General features: G+C 37.8%; 1 protein-coding gene across 8 annotated transcripts in view; it reads right to left on the reverse strand.

Moving 5' to 3' along the window:
• Positions 1 to 279: 279 nt before the first annotated feature.
• MAP3K7 (mitogen-activated protein kinase kinase kinase 7) overlaps positions 280 to 12,135 on the reverse strand; it is a 44,794-nt gene continuing 32,938 nt past the window's right edge. For 3 of the 8 annotated variants that reach the window (XM_018572054.1, XM_018572050.1, XM_018572053.1), the window contains 6 exons: positions 11,542 to 11,622; positions 7,012 to 7,079; positions 5,810 to 5,921; positions 5,242 to 5,303; positions 4,319 to 4,434; positions 280 to 947 (listed from right to left, as the gene is read on the reverse strand). In XM_018572054.1, coding sequence (XP_018427556.1) covers positions 767 to 947; positions 4,319 to 4,434; positions 5,242 to 5,303; positions 5,810 to 5,921; positions 7,012 to 7,079; positions 11,542 to 11,622 — 620 coding nt within the window. In that variant the 3' untranslated portion in view covers positions 280 to 766. Of the gene's footprint in view, positions 948 to 4,318; positions 4,435 to 5,241; positions 5,304 to 5,809; positions 5,922 to 6,999; positions 7,080 to 11,541; positions 11,623 to 12,135 lie in introns of all 8 variants that reach the window. The other 5 variants (XM_018572051.1, XM_018572052.1, XM_018572056.1 and 2 more) reach the window with 5 other exon arrangements.

A 12,135-nucleotide genomic window follows, 5' to 3' on the forward strand; every position in this document is an offset into this window, starting at 1 on the left:
GTCTTTTACAAACGCTAGCAAAGCAGCATTAGAAAATCAAAACAAGGGGAAAAAATTGCAAAAATGGTGTGGCCAGCTGAGGTTAAAAGTGTTCCGGAGGGCTTGGCAGCGAAAGGGTTAATCCTGTTGAGACTTACAGGGAGTTGCATGCTCTTCTAGAATTTCAATAATTAATTTAAAAATATCCCATGACCCAACAAGAAGGGAATGATTATCTTAACAGCATGATATCACCACCAAATGCAGACTGCGCAGAAAAAAATTAAATGTGTATTTCTCTTTTTTATAATAAACCTGCCTTTATTTAATTGTACAACCTTTTCCCCAACGCTGTTTCAGCACGCTGACAGTAAAATATAAATTACTGAACTGAAGGAATACATTGAAACAATGAGTATGTGAAATGACCTGAATACTTTTTCTTCCATTGTGTTAGCCAGCTTACTAAAATTAACTTTCTTAACAGAAAAAAAAAAACCTGTTTAAAAGCAAGATCTGAGGTTCTCTTTTAGAAGCGAAGCTCAACATTAAAAAAAAAAAGAAAAAAAAAGAAAATCAAAAACTATTCAGATATAACATAATAGGACTTTCCATAGGCATGAGACATGCACACATTAATAGTTCACAAAATCCCTTAAACGCTGTATTTATCCAGCAGCTCCATGTGCCGATTCAAATATATCCATCTTCATGCTCAAAATAAAGAAGGAAAGTTTGAAAGATGTCCATAACTGCGCCACACCAAGAGGTTAACAGCCTTGGATGATCAGGAGGTTCCTTGTCTCTTTTGCTGCTGACTTCTAATGACATCCAGCTGTTTCTTGCATTGCTGATAATAAGTAGAAAGACTTTTGTTTTCATCTAAAAGCTTTTTGTGTTCCTGTACCAGGCGAGATGTATTTTGTTGGTCTTTTTCATCCTGGTCTAGTTCGGCTATTAGCTCTTGCCTAGAATAAGGCACAAAAGATAAAAGAATAAATGTCACAATTCGAACACAGTTAAAGCCCAATAAAAGGTATTCACACAAACACTAGCTACTTCCTGTAGGGAATTACACCCCCCCCCCTAAAAACAACAACAAAATATGAAAATACAAGCATCTTCAAGCAGGATATGTAAAGTGTATGCCCAGGGGAAAAAAAAACACACACAATTTGTACATCTCTGCAGAACATGCACATTTCACAATGTTTGTCTCTGGCAAGTACAAAAAATTGAGAAAGTCCGTGGCATGGCAGACAAAATGTGGTGATTAACAAACCCACTGTGATCCTCTCACTCTCCTGTTGAGCTCAGGCATGATGACGTTTCCCCCTTGTCAGTGTCCCGGCACCATGCCCTCCCGCTTGTGATACCAGCTGTTTCTGAAGTGCTCATCTGTGACCCACGTTGGCCGGATGATTTACGACTCAAGGCAGATGGTGGGTCTCTCCCTTGTAAAGACAGAATGGCATGTGTGGTGTGAACCTATTGAGAGGTGATGTTGCGTGTGTTAAGCAACAGTTTGGAATAATGCACGGCTGACAGCTTAGATGTTATGCATTACAAATGCTCCGACTCAGCTGACTGCTTATGTAAAATGCTCCAAATGCATTTCCGCCTAATGTTCTTGCAAATTCTGACAGACTATACTATGCTGTAGCATCCATGTGTATGCTCATTGTTTTTGTCCAAGACAAACTGTCAGCACATTGTTTTAGAGTGCCATATTCTCCTTTGGAATACAAGGCTCACTATTGAGTGTTTACATACACTTTGGATTCAGCTACAATGTTATATAGTGTGCTTTCTTGGTGCTGACACTGCATATATGGAAACCGATGTGTGTGGGAGTGAATGGTAACAGTTGAATGACAATGTTGTCATTTGTTTTAGTACACATTGGGAGGTTTCTTTTTGAGAGGAATCTTTAGCCACAAGTTATTTGGTATCTATATTGTTGCAAACAAAGGATTATTGATTCATGGCTGATCCAGTAGCTTTCTCTATTGTCCTTTTATATGTGTATTTGAGTGGACTGGACGATATTACTATACATTTTCTACACTTGTTTGAAAGATTCTACTCTACATGTAGGAGCTGTTTTTATTTTGATGAAGTACAGAAAAATACCTGCTGATCCTGCCAGGAGTTCAGTGAACTCCTAACTTACTTTTTGAGCTGACAAATCCCAAACAGTGTTTTCAGCCCAGTCTCTGCGCTCCCTTGCTGGAATACAGAACATCTCTCCCCTATGTCATGGGGAGTGGTCTGTAATCGGGCAGGTAAGAACTAGGCAGGGCTGACAACACTACCTGGGAATTCAGTGCAGCAGACGTACTGTGCTGTCAAAGAGGAAGTTAGGAGCACATTAGATTTCTTGCAGATCAAAAGCTATTTTTGTACTTGCAGTGTTTTTCAAGGGATAAAGCATGGGAAAATGCGCAGTTTTTGCAGAGATGTCCGGTTTTGTTTTATTTATTTTGCCCAGACACACACTTGAATATTTTCTGCAGCCTGAAAACAAGACCAACAGGAGAAGCATATGTAGATTGCACAACTCCTATTTTTTGTTTAGAGAATCCATAGCCGACGCAGTAATAAAGCTGGAAAATTCCTTAGCAACTAGGTGCCAATGCTGCCCAATGCATTGTGTTCAAGTATCCACAAAAAAGGAAATCAGAGCCCCTAGTGGACACGGGTATCATTGACATAACTCTTCTCCTAACCCCTTCCCGACCGATGGAATTACCCCGTCACGATCGTTGAGTTCGTTAATGACCAGTGACGGGATAATTCCGTAATTCGGTAAAATGAGCACTGTTCCATGAAGGGACCAGCAGCTCATTGAATTACTGCTGTTGATGGGTCCCTTGTGGTCCGAGGCAGACCCTCACAGCGAGAGCTGATTGCTGTGATCGCAGAGCCGTGACAGCCACACAGCTAACAGCTGATCACTGTGTGTGGATCTGCTAGCCCCAGGTGTGTGTTACAAAACTGATACAAAATATCCCTCAGAGATACTGAAGTTCAAAGCCCCTGTAAATAAATAAATACAAATAAAAAAAACCACCATTTAGTGTCCCCTAGTTTAAAAACATTTTTTAAAAAGAAAAAAAGTTTAAAAAGTAAAAAAAAAAAGTTTAATAAATTTTTTTTTAAAGAAAATATATAGTGCCGAGGAGGCTATTAAATATAGGAGAAAAACGTACCACATTCTAAAATTGTTCCACAGAAAAATTGTATTTCACTCCTTGTATTTTTTGTGACCTAAAACTCCCAAATTAAACCGAAATCACAGACATATGATATACCCTATGAACCAACACAAATAAAAGAATAATGAATTACCTTCTTTTAGCGACACTAATTGTGTACACATTATTATTGCCAAAACTGTGAAAAATGTTGCTTTCATTTTTGTGTGTGCATATTTTGGTATTTTTTTTATATACTGTATGCATTTATGTCACATCAACTGAAAACATATTTTGTCCTTTTAAAAAACAGTATATAATGTGTGTATTTGTAATGCATGAGGAAGATGAAAGGATGGCTAAACAAACACATAGCAAAAAAATGGCAAAATTGCTCCGGTCCCCAGAAGCAACAAAAAGTTCTGAAGCTGTGTCACTAAGGGGTTAAACATGTACTGTAAATCATGATTCAGGAAACATGCCCTGAAAAACTGTTTCCCAACCTACATGTTGTATTAAAACCCCTTTTGTAAATATACTTTCATTTGTGAAATTAGTCAAATATATGAAATGCTGAGGAATGCAAGTGGCCATACAAGGGAGAGAAAAACAAATCGGATTTCTCTGCAAAGTGACTGGGAATGCATGAAGTGACTTCTAAATGGCACCAAAATAATAAAGAGGTGCTCATAGTGACAGTGATGGATGGCACCGTGCAGAAATCACAAGTGGAAGAGCACTCCATAAATGTGATATAATCAACGAGATTTATTCACAAAGAGTCACATAAGTAAACAATCCAACATTTCAGGACCGCACAGGGTCTCTTCTTCAGGGCCACAGTCACAAAACTTTGCATTGTTTACTTATATGATGCTTTGTGAAGAAATCTCAGATTCTCTCCATTTCACATTTATGCAGTGCTGGTGACTTCTCTTCCACTTGGGAATGCATGGGAACACTTTAAAAAAAATATATTTCAAAAAAAAGAACCGCAGTGTTGTGGCACTTTAGATAGAAAGGGTTCTTAGCAATTTTCATGTTAGCTTACACAGAAAACACATGAATAATATTAAAGTGTAAAATCTAAAAAACAAACTGATAAAATCTGCTACAATATATACAAAAAACCTGCTACTTACTTTCGCTGCAGCAATAATGCAATTTCCGTTTGAACCTTCATATACTCTTGTGCCATTTTGCAGTGCTGCTCAAACACAGCCATAGATTCCTTGGAATTTGGACATGGCGCGAGAGGCTGAAAATAAAACAGACGTGATAAAAACCAATCAACTAATTTCGGAATATACATCCTGCTAAAATGTGCCCGAAATATTTTGATGCCAGTGAGCCCTTAAAAATAAGCTGTGCCTTCTGGAAAATCTTAGTGTTTAGTTTCTAAACTTGATAGGCCCGAGTGCTGTTGTTCTAAAAGACTTTGTAGCTAAAATAACTGGAAGCTGGCCTACCACCCACTCAAAAACCTTGGTCATCTGACAAAAGGTGCTTGGGGACTGTTACTGCAGCAGAGTCAGCTAGCCAATTTCTGTACTTGAATAGGAGTCTTCCTCATCAGAAATGAACACATGATCTATGCCTCGGCAGTAGTCACATGACTTGCTGTTGGAGGGTACCCCAATTCCAGTTATTACAGCAAATTCTAGGACCGTTCTAAAAACACTTTAATGGACCTTGAACGTAAGCCTGCATTTATTTTGAGTATAGGTCCAAATAGTAAGTGGCCATCCACAATGCCCCAGGGCTTCTGCAGTGGAGATATACTAGCTATAATATTTGACGTGTCAGGAAAATTAAATAAATGTGCTGTGCACTGTAGTATTGACTTGTTGGGGTTTGAAGGAACCAGTTGTATGATAAATGCACCGAAGCACAAAATAATTCTTGGTAGAAAATTGGGGGAACACACACACACTAAGTCAGTGCAAATGCCTTTCCTGGCCAGGGTAAACTACTAAAAGTGTTTGCAGTGAGCCAAGATAAATTTGGATTTACTTTTACCTAAATAATGGTGATATTGGATGATTTAAACTTGTATTTCACAAACCTGCAATTGATGGTCGAGTGTAAGATATGCCATTGGTATAGAGTTATCTGATCCATTGGTATCTGAAACAAATGTAGGTATTGGAAGGATGCAGTGAGTCTAGCATACATTATGAAATAACTATTAAAATGTCATTAACTTTTTTCATATCCTGGGTGGAAGTCTTTCTCAATATACACCTTATACGTCGGTCTCCGTACAAACATTCATAAATGTAAGGCAATGTATTTGTGGGCAAGGATAGGTATGAATACTGCAAGGATAGGTGTAACTTTTGGTAAACACCAATAATTTGATTCTCATCAACAAAATATCAGATTAGGGTGGACTGAACATTTTATTGGTAAACTTAGCAAGAGGGCATTACTTCTCTAGCTCTGAAACAATACATTTTCTGCATTTGCAGAATACATAAGTACATCATGCAATTCAAGTTCACTATAATAAAACTGTACCCAGCCAAATGTTACATTTGCATTTTTTGCCAAATTACAAATTGAGCAGTTTTACCATTACCATTAATATAAAGTATGTACAGGTGAGCATACTATAAAAGGTATCTGCTTACCTGAATCTTCGGGACCCCATAGAATACCACGTGGAGGTTTATCAGGGGTTGGTCCCGAGGTAGTAATCATCCTCACACTAGGGCTTGAGGATCGGCTGCTACTTCTACTCTCCTAAATGGCATACAAGAAGAGCAAAATATAATACATTACAAGATTAGAGCTCAGGTTAATTCTGAAAACAGCCATTTACATTGGGTATGAAAGTGGCAATGTCATTCAAACAGCCATGGACAACAAGCATATGGCAACTGCATGGGGTACTGCTAACAAATGCTGGCAGGCTATCAGATGATGCAGAACAATCAAACTAGTTTTATGTTGTGCCATCCGTCCGTTGGACTTGTCCGCCCTTGGCATCATTCCAAATATTTAATTTATTTCTATAGATGCTACCTATCTGGATACTGAGAAGATTTTTGTACAATAACAATGGCTGCTTATCATCATGGAGACCACTAAACTCGCTCAAAACCTCACGTAAACCGTAATACTTGTGCTAGTTTATTTTCACACTTTAAGAATATTTTGAAAATGATTTTCAACTATTGTTGAATGACACATGGAAAGATGAAGAGGATAAAGTTCAGTGAAGGCAAGTATTCCAATGTATTAACTATATATGTTTATGTGTAGATAAATAGAAACAAAAGCTATAAAAAGTTCCAAAAGTAAACATTACAACAGAACTATACCGACGGCCAAAAAGTACGATGGTTGTCATTTCCTCTCTTCGTTCTTTAATCCTACATATATATATTATAGCATCATAAAAAATATACCGGTAAGTGGTGTTGTGTATATTATATGTTTCGCTATCTGCTATTTATCCACATTATTAGATTTACATATATAATATAGCACAGGTTTACTTTAACAAATTGCAGGGATAGTAAATGTGTTGATATTAGGAGTGTCATTCCATGGGTGAATGCTTCTACTGCCTAATGTTATGTTGAGATGGTTATACAAACCTTTCAGAATTTGAAATCAGTAAATATGGCTGATCATAAAGCTATGGCTGGCCAAAATCAATGTTCTATAACTTCAGCTTACATAAAACAGGATAAAATCAGTGCTTTTTACATTACTTCACAGATGGGAAACACAAATAAAAATCTTAGCATCCACAATCAATTTGAAATATCTGGAGAACAAGGAAATGCATTTACATATTCATCCAGGCTACCACTGTGTTCCTTACCTGACTGGATTCAGTTCCAATAATGCTGACGTCCTGAACAGATCTGCGCCTCTGCTGCCCGTTGCCTGCTGGATAACAAACAAAAATGATTTGGCAAATGCTGCCCTCGCATTCAAAGAAAGGGTGGAAGTTGTGGAAGCTTGAAAGCTATACATGTCCATAAGTCGAAAGAAACTCAGGAATGGACACAGGGCACGACAGACAGCTGCAACATTTCAAATGGAGAAGCACTGGCCAACTGACTGACTAGATCACTAGACAATAACCACTCCCATGACATGAACAGCAATTCTCTCTTCCACCATCTTCAGTGCATCTGCTGTCCAGGGCTGATGACGGCATCTATTTCCAGGACCTTGCGTGATAAGGATGCTGACCTAATGTATCTACAGCAAAACTTTACATCTCTGAACTGCTTTCACTTTACCTTAGTGAATACATGCCAAACATATGTCTTCCTTTTATCCTGTAGCTAAAATAGCTTTAACCCGATAATGACTGCCACTACCGCTCTCCCAGTTTCCCAATATCAGATCTCACCATCAATATTTTAGAAATATAGTAAGCATCCACTCCTGCCCATCACCTGCTAGCAGAACTCAAACTTCTGCCATCTGTGCTTTCAATAATAAAGACACATTTTGGCACAACGTAAACCTATGGGAGGAGGACATGTAAACCAACAAGCACATTTACAAGCATTTTATTTTTAAACAGAGCATTACGTAATGTTTGTTTTGTGTGAAGAAGGGAGATCAGTTAGCAGAAGGGAACCCCTGGATTGTTTCAAGCAACAGCTGAGACAATGCTCTGAATTCTTTCATTCATCACAACTCACAATTGCATAATGTTTCATAGTAGCTGTTCATTAGGTCAAACAGTTGCTGTGGATTCCACCCCAAGCACTGACAGTTTCTAGAGTCACCACAAACTCGTCTCATCAGTTTACCCTTACAATACACAACTTATTCTAAACATTATAGTATAGTGGAAAATCCCAATGCAGAAGGTCACGTTTTGAAATACAATTCCAACAAAAAGATATTCTTTTAAGTTAAAAACATAAAATAGACAGAGACACAGGTAGGTAGGTCTAAAAGTCTGAATCCATCACCAACAACTGTGTTTATTTCTTCATTTATAGAAAACTAGTACACATTTACCAAAATGATGTTTGCAGGCTTTGAAAACATATTTGAGCTCTCCGTAAAGCATCACATAGACGGTATCAGGGATGTGTTAATTTAAATATGTTTTGGCTTTTAGGTTTTTTATTTCCACATACATTGGGATGTGCCTGAATCTGAATGCTTTCTCACAATCAGAAACCTAAGGTCACATGGGATGCACTTTATGAAACTTAACTGTAGACACGACCACTGATTTTGATTATATGCTTTCTAGGACTGCACTGAAAGGCCTAGCTGCATAAAAATCATTGAAATTCATAGAATCATTAAATTTCAAGGCATTGAATTGAACACATATGGAAAACATGGAGAACAAAAGTAGCCACCCTCCAGAAGGAAGGACAGTGTCAAATCAGAGATGATTTGAGGATCCACAGCAAACTGATACATAAATAAGCTACATTTTTGTTAAGGTACTTGAATGCATTTTTAAGATTTAACTCGAGTTTAGTGTCACTTTAATATTTGCTTCTTATGCTCCGATTGACACATTCTATGCAACGAAATATTCAAATAAAAAAAAGTTCTCAAAGTGCAAAAAAGTTGAATCTCTTAAATCTAAAGCATGCTTTGCAGAAAGAGTGTACTTAAAAATTAGATGAAATAAACACAGTGGTTTCTTTGACAAGTTTTGTAAACAGTATGTGATTCTTGCGATTCCTTTTCCTGGGCTAAAGAAGTTCTCTAGTGTAATTATTAAACTGGAGATACCATTGAAAGAGCCAATGTGGTTCTTCATAATAAATAAGACTGCAAGTAACTAGAAGATACTATAAGGTGTCGCAACATACCTGTATTGTAAAAGTCACTGTTCCCAAAACTGTCACCTTCCCAAAATGCATATGTAAATAATTTGAAACCCATTACTACATAATCTTTAAGTGAATGCAAACTCAAAACAATAGAATTCTTTTTTTCTTCCCTTTTGATCTGTCAAATACACCAGTAAATGTTTTTTGTTATATCGCTCCTAAAGTTGATCTGTTGATCCTCCAGAAAACTAGTGAGACACTAACCTACTGCTGCACATTTAGCAGTTAGCATTGTTCCCAGCTCTCTGTTGCGTACAGAAAACCTGCCCTATGTTTTGGAGATGAGGAGGTGTTCTGTATTCCTCACACACTTTCAGCCTTATGGTAAGAATGCTGTTCCTTCATAAATCTAGCATGGTGTGTGTGACTATTGTCACCCCAGGACAGGAAGTCTGTTACTAGCAGGATCACCAGATTAAAAAAAAAAAAAGGGCTCAAAAACAAACCCCACAGCCACCACATCTGAGGACTGTTTTGCTGCAGCATATTCCATTTTTTTCCCCTTGAGCTTAGTTACATTTTAAGAATGTTCTCTGTGACAGAACTTGGGCCCAGCAATAAGTGTCTCAAACACCAAGCACTACCTTGTGGGAGAAAATGTGCCTACTCTCTAAATTTCTAAACATTCAGAGCGTTTCAGGAGCTCGCGTTGTGATCTTTAGAAATAGAGGTATGCTGTTGCTCCGCTTATGGTGCTTTCTAACTAACTGCAGTCCTAGTTAATGTGTGGCCATTCTAAGGGCCAAAGAACCACAACATGATAGTATTCTCCCAGTACATACACCTCAGCCAGCAACCGCACTGCTCTAAAATTAGCAGGAATGTAAACATGGCAGAAATATTTCTCGTTCCTTATGTGAGACACAAACACTTGTGAATCTCAAGATGCACATGCTGAAAAGGAATGAGAAATGAAGTCACAATTGTCAGGGAGGGGGTCAAAGAAAACCAAGTGACAATAGTAAGTGCGTGCTATGCAATTGATTAGTGTGTTTAGTAGAGGACGTTTATTTTGGACATGGCATGCATGTTATTTTAAACTCTGCTTAAACCCACTAATAAGAGAAGCATTAACAATCAGAATCAAACACTTTTTGCTCCAATTATGTGCCAGTCACAAGTGTTCATCTCAGAAGGAAAAAAAATTTGCATTTAAAGCTTTAAAATCAAAAAGCTAAACTGTACCATAGAAGAGATAGAAACAAAGGGCTTTTAGCTGGAATGCTCTTAATAAACCAGAGAGGTATTTGTCTGTGAAGGTTCTCATTCATCCAGGTCATAGTATATCTGTAAAAAATAAGTCAAGGCAACTGGACTTGCTGTATTTGTTTTTGAAGATGTTTCACTAGACATCGAACCAGCTTTCTCAAATTTTTTTTTGTACAAGTTATTCTGAATTGAGAAAGCTGGTTGGATGACCAGTGAAAAGTCTTCAAGAAAAATACAGCAAGTCCAGTTGCCTTGACTTATTTTTTACAGATACAGAGAGGTATTTGTCCAATAAAATGTGCCTGGCTCATACATGTTAAAAAAAACCCCTGTCATTACCTTGTACTCCTTAAGCTAAAGGCAGGCAGGGAATCTGTATGAAGACTACTTGCAGAAATCCTGCCTGCTGCAGCAATGTGCCTGTGATCGACAGAAATATTTGTACTGCAATCCTCCACTATTCGGGGAGGGTCAGTAAGAGAGGCACCACCCAGATACCGACAGATCTACTTTACTAGTACAGATTCTACTTTAATAGTAATGGATTAGCAAATCATGTAAACATATTTTCCCTCATGTGTTACATGTAAACAGTGAAAAGAATGTTCACCACTTCAGCTTGTATAAGAGCTGCGTGTACAACAAGCTTTCTGGAAGTTTCTAGCTAGATCTGAGCAGCTTTGTTGTTGAACATTGTTTGTTGTGGAACTACATTTCGTTTTTCTTCAAATTTGGTAGCCTGCCCCCCCCCCTCTCTCGCCCCTCCCTGTGCACCAACCCTGTCCCCGGCTTCCTCCTTGGTCCTCTTAGGGCAAAATGACAGTTATATAATTCTGCCCATATCTACATAGAAATACATAAAGCAGACACAAGCATTCTACCCTAAATACAGTAGAGTAAAAGTTCCTTATAGAATTATGAGGTCTTCAAAAGAAAAAGAAAAAAAACAAAAAGACTTGATACCATACATCTGAAAATGCTGTTTATAGGCATCTAAAGTATATGTCAGAATCCAGAGTACTTTGCCCATAAGTAAGAATCACTGGAAGTAAACTGTCATTTTACTTTGACAACCAAGGTAAACATGAACATGAATCACATGACTTTTAAAACTACCTTTGTATATACAAATTTACTTCACAGAAGGCAGTAGTCAGTCATTTGATACTATAACAGTTGGTACTTCGTGTTGAAAACAAGGCACATGTCAAAAGTTAAATAAAAGTGACATAGACTGGACACAGGTTGGAGCAAAACGCATTTAGTTTTCTTTATGTCATTAATGTTTGGCTTGATGTGCCACTACCATTCTGTAGTACCTGTTATGATGATCTCAGGGACATCCAGAATATTGCCAAATGAAGCAGTTTTACGGTGGCCTCGTTTAGGCTTGGTATATGCTGCAAAAACATATACACAATACACATGCAGACAACAAGTGGTACAAAACACAATTAACAAAAGCATGGAAGTGTACAGCACAATGTTACACAATGAAAGTGCGTGCAGAAAAGAACCGTGCTAGGTTTCTGCATTTAATGGAAACAAAATGAAAAAAGAAAAAAAAAAAACAAAAAAGAAAAACATAGATGAGCATGCAAAATACAGCACAAGACACAAACTTATAGTAATACAGACAAAGTCTACCTGGAATGGTTAGTTATGGACTGCCCTAACTGGAAGCTGTGATGAAAATCTTTACAAATATCAAAAAGTCCTGTAGCACAACCTTACCGGAATTCCCATAAGCAAAAATGGGTGCTCGTAGTGACTGCGGATGGCGCCGCATCAAGCAAAGTTTGTAAAGCAATGTCACCAGCACACCAACATGACAAACACGTTAATTTCAGTGAATCTTCATTTTTTTATTTTTCAGAAGTCACTCAAAGTAGAATTAAGCGCTTTCGGGGCCA

This window comes from Nanorana parkeri, unplaced genomic scaffold, assembly GCF_000935625.1.
Source record: "Nanorana parkeri isolate BGI_ZX_2015 unplaced genomic scaffold, ASM93562v1 scaffold1919, whole genome shotgun sequence".
NCBI classification, from domain to species: domain Eukaryota; kingdom Metazoa; phylum Chordata; class Amphibia; order Anura; family Dicroglossidae; genus Nanorana; species Nanorana parkeri.